The sequence below is a fragment of the Branchiostoma floridae genome, chromosome 19, assembly GCF_000003815.2.
Source record: "Branchiostoma floridae strain S238N-H82 chromosome 19, Bfl_VNyyK, whole genome shotgun sequence".
Classification (NCBI taxonomy): domain Eukaryota; kingdom Metazoa; phylum Chordata; class Leptocardii; order Amphioxiformes; family Branchiostomatidae; genus Branchiostoma; species Branchiostoma floridae.
In genome coordinates, this window is record NC_049997.1 from 6,307,745 (window position 1) to 6,326,995 (window position 19,251).

The window sequence follows — 19,251 nt, forward strand, 5'->3', positions numbered from 1 at the left end:
TTGTACGGGGCAACACGCCAAGATTCGCTCTTTATTAGATTCAGAGGCTTAATCCGCCATTAGAAAGGATTTTCCGGCTCGTACGCTAATTGTAGAATTCCTCATTCGACACCCTTAAGAGGAAAACGCTTTGTAGCAGAGTAAAGGTATGTGTTGGTCACTCCGAAGGCCGTTCCGTGTGTTACTATGTAACGGCTATGGCTATGCGGAACGCTGAGGTAATAAGGCGTACGAATTAGGTGACTGAAGCGTTGAGCTAATATAATTAGTTGGCATGTTTTTGTGCGCGATGAGAGTTTGGCTTTGTAAAGCACTGGTCCAATCGCTCAACCTAATAACGTTGTGTTTAGTCCGGCAAAGTACGTGACAATGCTGTAGACTAATGTACATGTTAAGGTAATGGACTGGGGTACGTCTTTGGTAATGGATGTGGGAATGGATGTAGCTTTAAAGCCGAAAACTCATTTCTTCAACTGATTTTAAGGGTGTTAATGTTAGTTGAAGCAAGGTATTTGGTAGAGGAACTTCTCTTGTTTTTCGTTTAAATCTTTGGGGGGGGGGGGGGGGGTTATTGAAGATAGGTTACGATTCAAGAATATATCGTGCAAAATTGAAACACATTGAAATAAGACTTTACATTACGTTTTGAGAAATAATCAAGAACATTGAAAGGAAGCTTCAAAGTGTTGCAATGCAATTCCCTTAAGTGTTTCTTAAAGCATGCTAACAAAAGGAAAACTAAATGTTTCTATACCCCAACATTTAAATCATGGTAGACCTGGCTCTTAAATATGCACACCTGTCAGTTTAAATCTAAACTTTGAAGACTTCACTGGTATGTTGGTGCAACAGCAAAGGCCCAAACTCCTTATTTATTAATGAACATTTGACGTATCGATTTCACACTGTTAAAAAGATAAGTTCAGTGAAGTTGACAATCAACATTCCTTTTGTACAGAGATACGCAGCAATTTTCAGTCAAAACAACTCCTTCTTACCTTCCTAGAGTTCACTAGGGACAAACTACTAGTATTGCCTTTAGTGGCTGTTGAAAAACATTGCTGAAACCGTTGTTACATACGGATATCACAACAAGATCTTTGTGCTTTGAATTTATGATAATTTGTGACCTACAAGTCGGAATTTAAGAGGGGTAGACGTGTTAGTACCGTAAATTTGCTAAATGTATATCAGATTCAACATAAAGTTCAAACGATATCGTTGTACTCAAGTACAACAATTATGTCCACCGGACCCCTAATCGTTTAAAGATGAATATATGATATGTTATATGGATGTTACACTGTTTAAAGGCTCAAAATGATAGATTTGGTAACAATCAACATTCCTTTCGCACAAAGACGTAATCTAAATAACTAATATATTGTTTATCTTGGTAGTTTTGATATCTTGCTTAACCCATAAAATCGTGATTGTTCCTCAGATATAGGTGTATAAGTAATGACATGGCCCGTTATTAAATCTTTTATACCTGTCACATTTAATACAAGTTCAAACGCTTGTGACACAACTTTTGTGGTATTCAAGTACAACATCAAAGGCAAAGCTCATAATTTATTGATGAATACAGTACTGTACATAATTTATTGATTTTACGCTGTTAAGATAATGAGTTTTAGAACGACAATTAACATTCCTCTAATACTAAGATACGAAGCGATTCTAATTTGCTGGCAAAATATCAAGGTTGATTTTCACTGACATCGATACTATAGTTAAGTTTTGAAAGGCCTGAGACAGTGCATTACATGAGGAGAGGTAAGTCATAGAATACAAGATCTACAAGATAGAGTACTTATTTTTCATTGTCTAGCTTTACAGTAAGTAAATGTAGTGTTGGTGTTTACAGTTTGCGATTGAGATTTTCCTACTTCACGTTAAGGGAGTGAAGAGTCGATGACGTCTTTGCCTGTCTGTATATGTCTGTGTCTTCTGGCCTAACCGCTTAGCAGTATGGGTAAAGGGTGCGATCTTCAATTGCCCAATCTTTGAAGAAATTGTTCCAACTAAATTTACAACTAAATAGCATATTAACCGACAACAGAATTCTGAAAGTTGCTGCCTTAAAAATGAAATGCACAGGTTAAAGTATTTTAGCATATTTCTAAGATTAATTGCTTGGTTGATAACGTAATGATTTTTTGCGGGAACATCATTCGACTGATTCCTGTAAGGGACCCAAGTCACCCAATACTAACGGTAGAGCTCAGATTTACGTAGAAACGTTTGAGTCTATGATGCTACGGAAAACCTTTGTACCAGTAATACTGTGACAACTGAAAGGCCCTTTGAGACCTTATCAAAAGGCCCTTTTGTCCTTACGGGGTCGCGTAGGGTCACCGCACCTCATAATGCCGCAATATGCAGTCAAGTGCATCGCGATGCTGTAAATCGTGTCAGCCATTGTCGTGATCTGTCAGATCGATATTTTACGACACCTCAGGCTACGCCCTGACCCTTCCTGTTCAAAGTGTGTGCACACGAGAGGGCTAAAGGTTAGAGATAAATATCAGATTGTGCCCCAAAATGTTTGATCAGTTGTCGATGCGGCCGCTATACGCCGCCATTATCGTGGCTCGGTTGCCAGGATGGCTCGATACTGTTGACCAAACTTTTCCGCCCGGTCACAACGGCGGTTTTGTCAGGAAGACTTCCCACTTTCTCTCTGAACCTTCCCCAGTGTGACTTTTCTTACAACCGTCCGTGAACTTGGGACCCGCGAACGAGTAAGTGTTGGTATAAAATTACAGTTTTAACATTCGTTCGGACTCTGTGCAAAATTCTAACTCTTGATACTTAACCATAGCTCCTACCACTTTCTCTCTGAACGTTCCCCAGTGTGACTTTTCTCACAACCTTCATGAACTTGGTACCCGCGAAAGGGTGAGTGTTGGCTCAAAATTTACAGTTACAATGTGTTACATGTGTGTGCCCACTCTGTAGAATTCTGACTCTTGATACGTTAAGCTCCTACCACTTTCTCTCTGAACTTTCCTTTTTAAATAGTTTGGCCTTTCTTCCAACCTCCATGAACTTGGTACCCGCGAACGAGAAAGCATGGGCACAAATTTACAGTTTTAACATGTGCGTTCGGACTCTGTAGAAAAGTCTAACTCTTGATACTTAAACTTAGCTCCTACGTATACCACTTTCTCTCTGAACGTTTCTCAGTGTGACTTTTCTTACAACCTTCATGAACTTGCATGGGACCCGCGAAAGGGTGAGTGTTGGCTCAAAATCTTTGTACAATTCTAACTCTTAGCCTCCAACATGTGTGTGCGTACTCTATAGAATTCTAACTATTGATACTTAACCTTAGCCACTACCACATTTTTCTACAATGGACGCATTCGTCGTAAGATTTTGATGTGGTAGAATTATCAAGTATGCAGGGGCTGAGCCACCCTTGACAAGGATCTAAGGCTGCGCCTTTATTCTAAAAGACAGCTGATTTTTGCACACTCGACTATCCGAAGAACGCCCTCACGTTGTGATAGCGTTATGATTCTGTGGCGAATGTGGCCCAAACAAGAGTCTGTAGAAAGGTAAACTTCGGCATGATTTTCTTTTTTGACGTTTGCTATCAATTTGACCAATTTGGAATATGTACAAGTTAAATGTGCTTGGCAACGTTGAAAAGTATGATCTGTCTGTTAGTATGTTGTCATTGTATTTGTTTCTTCCTTAAGTGATCATGTTGATCATTGTGGCACCGTCAGTATTTGACATTCTATCCGAGAGACGTCGTCCCCTGTCAATAAACTGCAGTTAGGTACAATTTTCACCTGAGTGAAGCGTGGAAAGTGAAATAAAATACCTTTCCCAATGGCAAGACTGCCAAGAGATCGGTGACGTGACAGGATTTGAACCCAGGACCTCTTGGTCCTAGATCAAACTCGGTACGCCATGCGACACATGGAGGTCGGTCACAGCATATGTGCCTATCAACCATTTTATACGGAAACTATTCAGTTAATAAGTACCCTCTATAACACCCAGTACGCATTTCAGATTGTTTACTGAGGAAGCCCGATGGATTATGAGTCAATTAGTATGACGTGTTTATTTGGCTTACTTTTCTCTTTATCAATGATAAGGGTCGGACTAAAAACCATACTCATATACGTAGTACATGTAGTTTATGTAGCATTATACTGAGCAGTTTAAATATTTGTAAGATAAAGTCGAAAGAAAATTCACACCGGTAGAGAGCACAATAGGTGATTTCAATTGAACATTTACCCAATGTCATCCACCGACGATGGTTTTAGGCAGTTGCTATCGCCTAACATACTTTTACGTAAGCATATGAATTTATTTTACACGTTTTTTTATTAGTCCTGTACCCCGTCTAAACAATATAACCGAGCGTGTGGCGTGTTTTGCTGGTGTATTTACCCCAAGTCGCATACACGTATCTATAATGTTCAAGTGCAGTCTATAGCGTTATCTGGTAATCTCTTTATGGACCCGTTAGTCCTGCACTATAATGTGTTATCACCAAACCCATTTGTAAACTGCGTGCAACAATTTGCGCCATATATTAAGTGTGACATGTGAGTTAGTTAACGACAACGTGTTTTTCCGTTGCCACGAAGGTAACAAGAAAACAACGTCACTAGAAGACGTCAACAGCTAGGAAACGGGTTTGTGTGGCACTGACGTGTTTTGCTAACTTTTGACCTTGTGTTTCAAGGTTTGAACTCGTATGAGCTAGGAAAGGGGGAGAGCGTTGCTATGCTAGTTTTTTTTTTAAATTACCGAACCACGTCAAAGTGTACCCTGGTTCAAGGACACTTAAATAAATCATTTTGCAACTGAGAAACGATTCTCTACCGCAGGAAATTCAAACAAAAATCATTAATAGATCCTTACAAAATAGGTGACAACACTGAAGGAATAAAGACAAGCTTTTATTTATCTACCGTTTGGACTGTGAAAGACAGAAAGTCATAAGTACCCTGTAGCCTACGGATTTTACAATGAAACACAAATAAGAATTATAACTTCACTGTATATCATTTTACCATTAAGTGTGTGACACATACGGATGTGTTTCTAAGTGGTTCGTGCCTGGTAGGTTTTTTCCACGCCCTGCCTAAGCTTTAACGCGGATTTGAGCACTTGACATCCACTTGTAGGCGGTGATTACCGGATAGTGTTCAGGTCGTGACAGGTGGGTGGTGTTTGTGCACTGTTTACATGACGGTTTTCCTGACGTCAATTCTGATTGGACATGGGCATGAAACGGATGTAAGAGTACTCTCCAGGCAGAGGTTAGGCTCCGGCTTTTTTAAAACGTTTTTTAGTCGTTTTTTATCGGGCTTTCTATTTTGTATTGTATCTTGTATTGTCAAAACCTTGTATTGTTTGCTTTTAAACAATAGTAAGAGTACGACCAGGCAGATGTCTAAACATCCTTTCATATCAGGACTGTCTTTACAATGTTTAAACTGTCGTACAAGACACCGTTGTCTACTTCTCTCGTACAGTAGAGTACAGCTTCGTCAGGGTCAAGAGAAAGGAACTGACGCTTGCCAAACAAGTGAACTACAGCTTTCAAAGCTAAAACACAGTATTGTATTGTAATAGACTAAACTTTATTACCTTTTCACTCAAGGATCTGTAATTTACGACTGAAACAGACCACGATGTCTTGTAGGACAATTTTAAAGACAAGTGTAAGGCAGCCTTGTGAGACTTTTCCTAAAAGTCTTAGTGCATGTAACTCCTGGTTGTCTTTTGGGTCTGTTTGCCCTTAGTCTCAGAGATTTTAGCCTGGTATTTCTGGCTCAGAGGGAAAAGATACTATTATAGTCTTCTTTGTTAAACCGTATCTTCGAGAGTCCACGAGAGATCTACAAGATGAAAGGTTTAAAACCTTGTTTACAGCACGTGTAAACGCTTTGCATGTTTATGTTTGCACAGTGCAAGGGGCAACACCCTCCAGATCTTTTGAGTTCGCCTCATTCGAGGTCAGGCATTGAAAAGGTCTGAAAAGGACTTGCCAAGTAGGTACTCAATGTTTCCGCTGATTGTTGGCGACAAAAACACGCATTATTATTTCGCCTTCAATTAGCAATCTGTCATGTCTTCAAGGACTTGAAAGTAGCTTTGGAGAAGCACAATAAGACTAGAATGTGTTTATATTGCAACATTTTGTAGGCAAATAGTACTGGGCAACCGTCCAAACTCACGCCACGTCTTCATATCGATGCTTTGAGGAATGGGTTCACTCTACTTTACATTTTATATTGTAGCATTTATTTAGCGTTGAATCCAGCACACAGAAGAGCAACTGGCCAAACGAATTTTCGATGGTCTTGGTCGTGGTATTATATGAGAGATCTGGTGCAACTGTTCTTAAAACGATGATGAAAATTAGACATCCAGGTAAACAATATTCAAAGTAAACAATATTCGGAAGTAAATCTCCGTGTTTTTTGTAGAGATTGAATTGTGTTTGAACTCTTCTTAAAGTTTGCATAATTTTGCATTTCAGATAAGGAAATACAGACTTCGATGTGACGATGTCGTCCTACCAGACGACCTATGATGAACCTTTAGGAATCGTGCCTCACCAAGTTTATATCTACGCCTCCCAAATCTACCACAGGCTGTACCACAAACGGCCATCGGACCAGGAGTCCATCAGATACGGAAACGTCAAGGTTTGTTACGTCAACTTACGTAAAGTTTAATGGTTGCCCTTATATGGCACTTCTAATGACGTTGTCAAGATGCCATTCATTAATTGACTCATTCATTCGTCCATCCATTCATTCACCCACTCACTCATTCCATATTCATCCATTCATCCATCCTTCATTCATTCATCCATCCATCCATCCATCCATCCATCCATCCATCCATCCATCATTCATTCATTCGTTTATCCATCCATCTATACAACCATCCCAGGGAGGTCTAGAGATCAACCATGTAGAAGACGAAGCGACGAGAAGACAGACCTTTAAGCTGGCGTACGCGGCACTGAAGTACCAGGACCTGCTGGAGGACGTCATCATCGAGTCCGGGTTCCAGTCGAGCAACCCGCTGCCGCAGGAGTCCATGTGCCTCACAGTGGTGGCGTTTTATGTGCTGCTCAACAACAAGTTCTACCTGCCGAGACGGCATCGCAGGGGGCCGGTTATAGAAGAGGTAATACTATGTAAAGTTGCGAAGTTTGGTTCTTGGTTGGGAGTATACTTGCTCAATGGTATACATATCTGTTATACCAGGAGGCAATGTGTTTGACTGTTGTAACGTTCTACGTGCTTCTGAACAAGACGTTTTACCTGCCAAGGCGGCATCGCAGGGGGCGGTTATAGAGGAGGTATGGAAAGTTATGAAGTTTGGATCTTTGTTGGGAGTACCTGTAGAGATATCTGTTACATGTATACACCAGGGGGACATGTGTCTGATAGTGGCGGCGTTCTACATGCTGTTGAACAGCAAGTTTTACCTGCCGAGGCGGCATTGCAGGGGTCCAGTTATAGAGGATGGAAAGTTGTCAAGAAGTTTGATTCTTGGTCTGTCCGATAGTATCCTGTTAGGGATATCTATTACGTACACCAGGAGTCCATGTGTCTTACTGTGGTGGCGTTTTACGTGATTCTGAACAAGAAGTTTTATCTGCCGATCGAGGCGGCACCGCAGGCGCCTGTTACAGAGGAGGTATGTAAACTTGTAGCGCTTGGTTCTTGGTTAGGAGTACACCTGTCCATTGGTATACCGGTAGGGATGTCTACTGCACCGGCACTTAAGCGTCTTACCTTTAAAAAAAATCTTTCTACAGGTCCAAGAAGTGCAAGACGCCTTACAGTCCGCTAAGACGGGGCTGAACGCCACCTTGGCCCGGTTAAGGATTCGGGACCGGATCCTGACTCTGGACTCACTCCTCCCGGATAACATCAGGAACAGGGACAACTACGCCAGAACGGTACGTTACTGTATGTATGATGCATTATACTTTACTCTCCCCACACAGACACATGGAAAGATAAACACCACGACAAAGAAGAACGTAATCCTTTGTTATCCCGCTCACTCTGCTCCTTAACTGCAAGATATTTACTTTTAAAACTGGATTCCAAGTTTCCGAAAATGATTTTATCATGTTGGTAGATCATAGGACATACGAGTTTTCTTTTACACAACTACTTTTCTCTCACCTACTGACGTTACGATGTCTGACAGACATCTTCCTCAGAGTTCTAACACTGGAGTTCTGCTTCTCACCGCTAGCGCTATATGTAGCCGGTGCTTTTGCGGCAAGAACACAAGCCCAAAGGTGGATGAGTTTGTACCCCCTTCATCCCGGTTCATCACTGGGGTGGACTTTCTTATCCAGACTGCTTCTTAGAGCCAAAGGATGCGTCTGTTGTCTTCTCTATCTATTTTATTACATTGGCCCTCTCCAAGTGAATGACACTGTTCTTTCTAGCAACGTGGTCCGTGACCGCAGATTTCTTGTCTTCTTTCTTGTCTTTTCTGGGATCTAGTGGATACTAAGTATATTCCTCTTCCAGCTCCCTGTTTACGGTTGGGTTAACACCGTCAAGTCTTGCTTCGAGGAAGTAGTGACGGGATTGGAGGAAGACGGTTTCAAGGCGCCCGACCCCGACGACGAGGCATTCGAAGGAAGGGTGTACAAGAAACTGCTGCACTTCTCGGACACTCTCGTCTTCCCAGGGGAGAACAAAGAGAGGTATGAAATGTATAATTTCAAATTAGACATTACAATTGAACAACTGAAAACCTTAGAGTAACCTAAAAATTTACTTGGATGGCAATTTAGAACCATGACAAGCTTTTTACTGCATGATATAATTAGGTCATCCGTGAAGTGTTGTCAAAGATGTCGTAAAAATAGTTACACATTTAGAGATTCGTCAAAACAATTTTGTGTCCATAGCAGGCCATGAGACCATTCACTTGTACAGGCCCTCGAAGACAGGTCTCACGTCATTCCAATGACTATGAACGGCTCCGGACCAGAAGTGTCATAAAAAAAATCATAAGAATTTTTCCCTATCTTTCCTAGGTTACGAGACCACCCGCTTGTGCAGAACGGGAGCCTGATACTCCAGGACCGGTCTGTGGCCATGCCAGCCTACACCATCAAGTCTCTTCTCAGTCTCAACTCCGGATGTGACGTCATGTGCACGCATGCGGGGTCCGGACACCTGGCTGCGCACGTTTGGACACTCTTAGACCGGGAAGAGTTTCAGGTAACAGGCACTTTCACTTTTTAATTCTTCAGGGAAAATAACATTTACTTTGGAATTTCACTTTTCAGTTCTATAAGCAGCGCTAGCTTCTGCTTTGCTGTCGCCACTGAGCTGGGCACTTTACAGTGCTTTCGTGGAACTTTCTCCCACTTCTGGCATTTTCAGCATTTAAAGCTTTGTGAAACTTCACTTCACCACAAACAATCAAGAACGCAGGCTTGGCATACGCGAACACTATCACCCACAAACGCATAGCTTGCTTAAAGGGGCATTCCACTCCACACGGGAGTGTTATTTTCCGATAGATATCAATTTTAGGAAGTGATACCTGCATACTACTTCACATTATACGATAAAGTACCCAGTTGCTCCACATGCCTCAAAAGCATTCAATGTTCTACAAAACTCCCCAAGTACCCTCTAATTGAATTAATCATATGGCTGAATACAATGCAAAACTTTTAGGTAAGATTACAAAACTAATTTCAGGTTCGCTAAGAAATCTCGTCTTGTTCTTGTGTTCTTTGCTATCTTATGAGCAATTTGCCTTTTCGGTGTGCTTAGCGTACCTCATTTATTCCGAAAATATGTACGATAAACAAAGTGTCTATGCGTATAGGGAATGCATGGGTAGGGTCTGCATGGGTTTAGTGAGTGTCATTATTGTTTATAAAACACACATCACGTAATTCATCCCAAGGTGAATTCCACAAAATTCGGCTGATTATGTATTCATTGACACATTATCTATTGGAAAACAATACTCCCTTCTGGAGTGGAATGCCCCTTTAATAAAATCCATAGACTAGGGCTATGCGTAACAAAGCACTACATAAAAACAAGGTAGATTTTATATTAAAGTACATCAAATAGAAATGCACTTTGTATAGATAGCATCACATTTCAAGTAGAATAAGCCAATCGTAACGATTCCTTTTCGTCAATAAAATGCAACTCGTACGGCAAAAATTAGCAAGTAAAAAGCAACATTTACACATATCATGCTGGTTTTCAACAGCTGTACTTATCATGTTCATGTGTCTTCCTCTTGTCGTACAATAACCGTGTGAATAAGAAACACGTGGCTGAATCAAGGGCCTATATCCCTTGGTTCACGGTAGGTCCAAATGTTTCTCTACTGTCTTTAAAATGATTGATGTTGGTAATGTAAGTATGAGTAAAAGAACAAGCTGTTCTTACTTTATCAATGTGCATGTTACCAGCAAATATACAACACAGTACATACAATATAGTGCAATTCGGATTGGTTACTAGCGAACTCTTTAATATCAGTGTGTGCATGTTTTACAAGTACAATGTACCTTAAAGTCCAAGTTCTGACTTGATTTGATTATTGCAATGTATTTCACAATGTATAATGACACATATAAGCGTAGGATCTTGTAGAATAATGATGGATGTACATGTTTTGATGTTATGTGTACGAATATTGATAGTCATTTTGATATTATCTGCCAGATATAGGCCCTGGGTGCGCGGACGCCAGACAGGCCATTGAGATAGAATTGTACTTGAATATTGTTTACCTGGATGATTGTGTAACCTGACTGATGAGCCTCCTCCGTTTTGACGTTCCCTGCCAGGTGTACGCCCTTGGCCATTGAGACTGAATTGTACCTGAACATTGTTTATCTGGATAATTACTTAACATGACTAATGAACCATTTTGACGTTCCCTGCCAGGTGTACGCCCTTGGCGCGCGGACCCCGGAGCAGGCCAGTACCCTGAGGGGCACGATGTCCCAGATGGGGATGCAGTACGTCAAGGTGCTGCAGGAGAACTTTATGGACATCCGGCCGGACGACCCGCGCATGCACAACCTTCAGGTAGATTCTCATTCACTCACTCACTCACTCACTCACTCACTCACTCACTCACTCACTCACTCACTCACTCACCCACTCACTCACTCACTCGACATCTATCTGCATGCAGTACGAAGCAGAACTAGTTATGGTTGCACTGAGGGAGATGACAAACAAACTGTTCTGTACAGAGAATTTGAATTTGTTCATTCATGAGAAGCTCAAATGGGCCTACATTCCGCTTTTCATTGAGGTCCTGAAGGAAGAGGTAAGGGTCAGACAAAATTTCTATTGGGCATATTCTAGAGTTTTTTTTTTTAAATTCAACTTCTGAAAGATTTTATCTTTAATTCCCTCGCAGGTTATCCTCCTAAACCCGCCCAACTCGCAATCCGGCCTGTGTAACCCGATGGAGTCACTCGTCCACGGCGAGGCAGACGTCGGCATTCTCAAGGAATTCTCGTCGAAGAAATTCAGCTCAGGAAAGCTCGGCGACCTCGTTTCCACTCAGGTGAACCTTATCAAGCACGCCATGGGGTTTCCCACGGTCAAGTTCATCGTGTACTTCACGTCTTCCGTCTTTAAGGAGGAGAACGAGGAGGCGTTGGCGAAAGCGCAAGAACAAATGAACCCAGTGATCAACAAAACGCCCGGCCTCCTCCCGTTTAAGGTTCGTGCCTCGCCGCTTCCCATCGCCAAGACGAGTCAGGACCCTACGTACGTCAAGTTCCCGATGTCGTCGGAAATGAACGGCTGTTTCGTCGGGATTCTGGAGAGAAAGGGCGACACTAGAGAGTTGCTTGCCAGAGCGCAGAAGTTTGACCTCGGGATATAAAGGACTCGCTGTCGATGAATTTTAGACATCCAGGTAATAAGATATGCCCAAAAGCAGCTATTCAAGCAACCGGATATAATTTTGAAAACGGTCAGACGTTTCAGATAGTATCCATCTTTCGTCAGTGACACTGAAGTGATCTGGAAAAAGTGGTCGTTTATACCCTATGGATGAAGACAGTTTCAGATGTCCAATTCAGGAAATAGGAAATAAAGTAAGACAAAGTCAAGCAGAAGACAATTTTGGATTCAATATGGGAAACATAGCTAAGACAAAGTTGATGCAAATGAGTCAATAAGCTCCTGTTGTTCCTGACTCGCCTGGAATCCACCCTCGGTTTGAACTGCGCATGGTCGAAGGTCCCTAACTTGTAAAGAAGTCTTGTGAAGGTCATGATCATGTTCGATACATGTCAGACTCGTTTGGTCTCGGGGGCCTTAATTCTACTTCTTACGTATTCGGCTGCTTACAGGCATATGCGCACATGGAACTAGAATATGATAGAAGGGCTACATTTTCCATTTAATAAGAAATAGAACTTCGGAGGGTATAGTGGAAGATATGATTGGAATGATGATTAGTGCAAGGAATTTCGACTTAAAAGAAATTACATGATAGGGGCAAGTAGAAAATGAAAAGTAGAGTTAGCCAGTGTTTGGATCCATATTTTAGACACGTGCACGTGTCGCCATACAAATGGATCTTCAGATATTGTATTTGATTCGTTTGATAAAACTGGCATTTTGTACGAACATACTGGCAATAAGTGATTTAGCTGTATATAAAAAAGTATTATCTATATAGAAATGTGGCAAATAAGTAAAAACAAGTTTTAATGGAAAATTGATATATATCCGTTCGAAGCAAACATCTAGTAAATGTATAGTTCAAGAATCCAAATACATGTACATTGTTCGCCTGAGAAACATACTAAGCATTATTTAGCTAAATTAGTATCTACATGCTTGAACAATGCAATATACTACATCAATTTGAAAAGCAATGAGAAAACAAAACATACTCTTTTAGAATATAGTACTGCATAATTTAGAACTTTTGTATGTATAGTTCTACCTTAGATATTTCAAACTCAATAAAAATCATTCCTTCTGTGAATGCTGTCATAAAGATATTTTCAGTGTGTGTGTTTGGCGGACTGTGTTCTACCATCTTGTTTCGAGAAGTAGAACTAGCTATTACAGTTCCAAGAAAAGTTGCAGAACTAAAAAAAAAATTCTCCGGTAACTGGAATTTTTTGCGGATGTTGCAATAATATATCACTGCAGACTCCACAAATATCTCAACTTACATGCTTTAATTTTCACAACATTTACAAAATCTCACAGAGAAAAGTATAAACAGTGTAACACAAGATGCAAGTGTCTCCACTGACAGAGCATGTACATGTATGGATATGGCATATCAGTAGTTAGTAACATGTTCAGAAGCCTTTTTCACTAAGCAAATAAAATCGTCGTACCATTGTAAATAAATTCATTCCAGAAGTATGTTTTGCGACAGTGAAAAAGTCCCTTCAAACTTTCTTCAGACATGCTACATTCTTGACTGAAAATTTACAAGAGTCAAAGAAATTTCATATGTTAAGAAATATAAAAACATGTCGGCAAAACTCACTATCTTAAGGATAAATCAAGTGTTATTGCAGTAAGTGTCAACATGAAAGTGAACATGCAGTTTCTATACATGCAAGAACAGTTTGAACAAGAGCTTGGTGTATAAAGCTTTTGTCAACCAATTGCTAATGTGACTAAAATACCTTTTCAACTGAAATAATGTTGGCTGACGGGAAAGAAGTAAAGACAATTACTGTACAGCAAGTTTTGACTGTCCTATAAAACCTCGCTCAGCAATCCAAAATGCAGGCATCCTCAAGAAAGCTATAGCAGCAGTTGTTTTCAATCCAACAAGAAATTGACCAATCCCAGAAATGCACAATAAAAGATGCAAATATTACATGGACATGTCAGGTACTCTCTCATTGGTCGAACCCATAATTGCCAGGCTCTGATTGGCTGCTAATAATTATGATGGACAGTCAGGATTGGTCAATTCAATTGGTCTTTATTTAAACTGCATTTCAGCCTGTGGTTTTCCTTCCTGCCTTATGTTTTCAATAGGAAATCCAGCTTCCCTGATCTTTCTGCATTGTGGTCTTAAATGTTCAGTTTTCAAGTTCTTGGTCTTACCAGAAGCGGCTATTTGGTGCTACTGTCTGTACAGATATGTAAAAGTACATCGCAGTAAGATCTTGCAGATGAAACCTTGGCGAGACCAAAAAATGTACAGATCTCTCGAAGGTCTTTCTCAACAATCTTTCAATGATCTCGGCGACCAATGATTTTTGCTCCTTCACTGGCTGCTCAAAGGCCCGTCCCGTGGAAAGTACGGCCTTGCTCCTTCAGAAATTTTATGCTCTCAACCATTATAATGTTGTACATCTTCCAGATCATCTTTGCAGCATCAACAGAGTCGAAGAGGCTGAACTCCAGTTGGTACATTAGGAAACTGCAGAGATATGGCCTTAGATCAACAGTTGCATTCTCAACCCTACTAAATACTCTACATGTACAATCAGTGCCTTGAAACCTGTTGAAATGGGGCCTTGGATCAACTACCACATTCCTTTACAAATTGTGTGTTTTTACCCCTGGCCAGTAATACTGTACATGTACGATCAGTATCTTGCTGATTTTCAACTCCAGTCTTTCAGTGGCTGAGATTGACAATTATTGAGCTGGTACATGTCTTGAGGAACCTGTGCGTGGAAATTGGATCTTCGATCAACCACACTCCTTTACCAATTTTGCATTTTCAACCCTAGTTATACTGTACATGTACAATACATGTCTTGCTGATTTTTTGCTCCAGTCTTTCAGTGGCTGAAACTGACAATTATTGTCTTGAGGAACCTGGGCCATAGATCAACCAGTCCTTTACAAATTTTGTGTTCTCAACCCCAGTAATACTGTACAGGTGTAGCCGGTAGGTAGTAGGTACAATCCATGTCTTGCTGACAATCTAAACTGTAACTCCAGTCTCTTGGTTGATGAGCTTGACTCGGAAACATAGACTGGTATCCAGATCTATTCCCACACCTATGAATGAGTGTTACTCTCTCCCAGCCAGTGAAGCTTGCATCTTGGTTCTCCATCTAATATGACGTGTACTCTATCCCATTAGAGACTTAGCCTCCAGCTGCTGTAAACCACAATTACCTAATGAAAATAAAAGATGGACATTAGTAAGGCAATCGAGATCTTGGGACACCAACATTTTAAGTCAAGGATCAGCACTTAAATCAATCATATTGTGTCCTCTGGCAATGCATTGTTAATTTGTTGGTTCTTGGTTTTAAGAAAAATACTGCTGAAAAAAAAGCTAACATGAAAAGCCTGTACCTAAGTACACCAGGTTGGACGAGTTTTCTAAAATTCACCTGTTGTATCGGGCAAGTACAAAACAAAGTTACTTGCCCGAACCAACTTTTCACTTGCCCAAAATTTAAATGTCATATTTCTTACAGGGATAAAGGTTGTTTACAAACATAGCTCCAGAAAGCCTGATAACTATAAGAATAAGTGCATTTTGTAGGGATTTCGAAGTTTTATTAGCCTCTTTGGTGGCAAAAATCTTATTTGCCCAAGTAGGACATGCCTTGCCCGATCAGCACTTTCACTTGCCTGCAGGCTTTTAGCCAGGCATGCGTCAACGTGTCATCTGGACGCACTTTTCTTAAAATAACAAGAAATTTGATGCCCCTGGACGCCCTATCCTGGGGAGAAAATCGTCTGACAAGCATGAAATTCTGATTGACCAGGGATGCTACCAGGTCATCTGTGGTCACAGTCTTCTACTGTGACCTCTGTAACAGTATTTTTGCCTCTTTGGATACCTTAGAATGCACTGTTTTAACTCAAAACCATCAAAACCTCTGCACCATGGAAGGTGGATGCCCCCAGACCCTCCTACAATAGTCACTTACCGCGACTCACCTATAAGTTTGGACTCCCTATTATTAAATCCTAGCTAAAAGCCTGCTTGCCTGGGACAATCGGACTTGTCCAACCCTGTTACACACAGTTTCATGGAATGAATATAGTTGCAGAGTCAAGGTTTCTCTCCCCGTCCACTGTTTTTATCTTGTCTTCTTGCTAAGTCTTTAATTCAAACATTTGAGATCCTAAGAGGTACATTGGTGTTACCTTAAAGAAAACTGAAGAACCAAAGGTTTTCCTCCAAGCCCGCCAAACATATGCATGCATGTTTTCCTTTTGTCTTCTAGTCTGACTCTAAACTCCACATCGTAATGTCAGAAAATGACAGAATTAATTGGCGAGGCTAAGATATACCCCGGTAGTTAGAGTTAGAAAAAAAATAAAGTATCTAATAAAAGGAAAAATTTTACCTAATGTCCTGCTAGTCCTTGTCCCCTTCTGTGCCTTGCTCCCCTGACGTTTCCTCAGACTCGTTTATACTGTTCTCATCTACAACTCTCACTGTGATAGTGTCATTTGGTAGGCTGCCAAACTCCTGTAAACAAAACACAGCCTGTTACAGCCGGTAACAATCAGAGATGGCAGACTTCACCCCTCAGACTGTTCTCCACAATACACAGTGCTATCAGGGCTCGAAATTCATTTTTGGGATTAGGTGCACCCAGCTTAAAAAATTGGGTGCACCAAAAATATTTTGGGTGCACCAGGGTTGTAGCCAGCACCCGCCCTTCAGTCCTTTGAAGGAATTTTGCAGCTGGGGACTGAAAAAAAATTGACCATTCCGTCCTTTGTGATGGACAAAAATTTTTATGTAAAATCAGTAAAGATACAAAAAACCGTCTTCTTGTGTAATTTTTCACCAAACAGATGAACAGCTTAGTCTACCACCAAAATCTACACCTCAAAATGTAGGAAATTGGGTTTCAGAGGGGAGTATGCCCCCGGATCCCCTTAGGAACGTAATGCCTTCAGCTCGACGTCTCGTTCTTTCTGATTCAAACTCGAGGAGACTGAAAATGATTTCAGGCTGGCTACAACCCTGGGGTGCACCACTTAAATTTAAATAAAATGTCAGAAAAAAACTAGTAACAAAACATAGTTACATGCTATCAAATTCTTAAACAAGTACCATGACAGACATTTTTATTATCTTTCTAACCCTTAGATGTCAAGAATATGATGTATACTAGTACACTTTGATATCTTAACATGCATAAACCCAAGAAAATAATTGGGTGCACAGCTCCAGTTTTGGGTGCACCTGGGTGCACATGCACCCAGTATTTCGAGCCCTGGTTATGGTGTCATTCAGTAGGGAGCCAAACTTCTGCAAACACATGTATATACAGCTTGTTACAGAGGATAACACCCCCAGACAACAAGCGACCTCTGTCAGAACATAGAGAAACTGCAGTGTGGAAACAAACAGAAACATCACAGCAACTAATCACTAAAAACTACCCTGCAAAGAAAAAGTAACCCAAACCTTGGTGAGATACAAAATAAAACAAAACCCCACAGGGCAATCAGAGATAGCAGACTTCAATAAACAAGCAGCAGACAACAAGCTATCTCTGTCAGAACATAGAGAAACTGCAGTGTAGAAAAAAACACAGACATGCTACAAGGATTCAAGGATTATCCCGAAAGAAAAAGTGACCCAAACCTTGATGAGTTGCCCCTGTTTGGCCTCTGCTACAGCCTCCAGCTTGTCTGCCCGCGCCTGAGCGATCGCCTGGGCAACGGCGCTGTCCTTCTCCGCTCGGGACTCCATCAGAGCTCGCTCCAACTGGATCTGGGCTTCTACTCTGGCCTGGGACAAAACCTGGAAAATTTGCAACAAATGATTTACACATGTAAATACACAAGATGTAAACTTGTGACTCATAGACACAACAAAAAAATACTATTATGTAGAGTACAACCATGTACAAAAAGACGTACATGTATCATAATGTAAAAGCTTTGATTGAACACTTTACTTGACAAAAATTTAACCATGTGGCGTAATCACAAGCAAATGGGTATGATTTTGGAAACAGTGACACCATCACTAATGAAAGTGAGTGCATGTGTGTGTGTACATTGTGTGTGTGTGTGTACGTGCATGTGTGTGCTTCTGCATTTGCTTGTGCCTGCGTCTTTGTGTGTGGACACTGCAAAAACAGGTACATTACAGTATTTTGTACAAGCAATTAACATATTATTGTAATTGGGACTTAGATCATACACTTTTCATGATTTCTGTAACCTCTTTTTTCTCGGTCTCGGCCTGTATTCTGGCCTGTGCTAGAGCAATGCCATGTATCAATGATTACATGTAGATATTGTACCTCTTTTTTCTCGGTCTCGGCCTGTATTCTGGCCTGTGCTAGAGCAATGCCATGTATCAATGATTTCATGTAGATATGGTACCTCTTTTTTCTCGGTCTCGGCCTGTATTCTGGCCTGTGCTAGAGCAGTGGCATGTATCAATGATCACATGTACATATGGTACCTCTATTTTCTCGGTCTCGGCCTGTATTCTGGCCCGTGCGAGAGCAATGCCATATATCAATGATTACATGTAGATATTGTACCTCTTTTTTCTCAGTCTCCGCCTGTATTCTGGCCTGTGCTAGAGCAATGCCATGTATCAATGATTTCATGTAGATATGGTACCTCTTTTTTCTCGGTCTCGGCCTGTATTCTGGCCTGTGCTAGAGCAGTGGCATGTATCAATGATCACATGTACATATGGTACCTCTTTTTTCTCGGTCTCGGCCTGTATTCTGGCCTGTGCTAGAGCAGTGCCATGTATCAATGATTACATGTAGATATTGTACCTCTTTTTTCTCGGTCTCGGCCTGTATTCTGGCCTGTGCTAGAGCAGTGCCATGTACAGTGTCAATCATTACATTGTACATATTGTGGCTTTTTTTCTCGGTCTTCTGGCCTGTGCTAGAGCGGACTCCTTGGCTGCCTGAAAGTATTTTGTACTACTTGAACTGTACAATCTACTGTTTAAGCAATACAAGCAAGATTGGGACGTATATCTAAAATTTTCATGACTTTTGTTACCTCTTTTTTCTCGGTCTCGGCCTGTATTCCGGCCTGTGCTAGAGCAGTGCCATGTATCAATGATTACATGTACATATGGTACCTCTTTTTTCTCGGTCTCGGCCTGTGCTAGAGCAGTGCCATGTATCAATAATTACATGTACATATGGTACCTCTTTTTTCTCGGTCTCGGCCTGTGCTAGAGCAGTGCCATGTATCAATGATTACATGTAGATATTGTACCTCTTTTTTCGCGGTCTCGGCCTGTATTCGGCGGGGA

At 41.1% G+C, this 19,251-nt stretch overlaps 2 protein-coding genes across 6 annotated transcripts in view; one reads left to right on the forward strand and one right to left on the reverse strand.

The window, feature by feature from the left end:
* Positions 1 to 13,533, forward strand: LOC118407131 (putative methyltransferase NSUN7). Its single transcript, XM_035807551.1, has 9 exons — positions 1 to 146; positions 6,524 to 6,692; positions 6,943 to 7,192; positions 7,311 to 7,357; positions 7,820 to 7,963; positions 8,553 to 8,731; positions 9,068 to 9,254; positions 10,959 to 11,102; positions 11,443 to 13,533. The coding sequence occupies exons 2-9, from the start codon at positions 6,552 to 6,554 to the stop codon at positions 11,914 to 11,916; spliced, it is 1,566 nt and encodes a 521-aa protein (XP_035663444.1). The 5' UTR covers positions 1 to 146; positions 6,524 to 6,551; the 3' UTR covers positions 11,917 to 13,533.
* LOC118406599 (deformed epidermal autoregulatory factor 1 homolog) overlaps positions 13,219 to 19,251 on the reverse strand; it is a 14,888-nt gene continuing 8,855 nt past the window's right edge. For 3 of the 5 annotated variants that reach the window (XM_035806757.1, XM_035806752.1, XM_035806756.1), the window contains exons 9-12: positions 18,184 to 18,228; positions 17,599 to 17,757; positions 16,343 to 16,467; positions 13,219 to 15,152 (exon numbers count right to left, since the gene is read on the reverse strand). In XM_035806757.1, coding sequence (XP_035662650.1) covers positions 16,354 to 16,467; positions 17,599 to 17,757; positions 18,184 to 18,228 — 318 coding nt within the window. In that variant the 3' untranslated portion in view covers positions 13,219 to 15,152; positions 16,343 to 16,353. Of the gene's footprint in view, positions 15,153 to 16,342; positions 16,468 to 17,598; positions 17,758 to 18,183; positions 18,229 to 18,757; positions 18,803 to 19,251 lie in introns of all 5 variants that reach the window. The other 2 variants (XM_035806755.1, XM_035806753.1) reach the window with 2 other exon arrangements.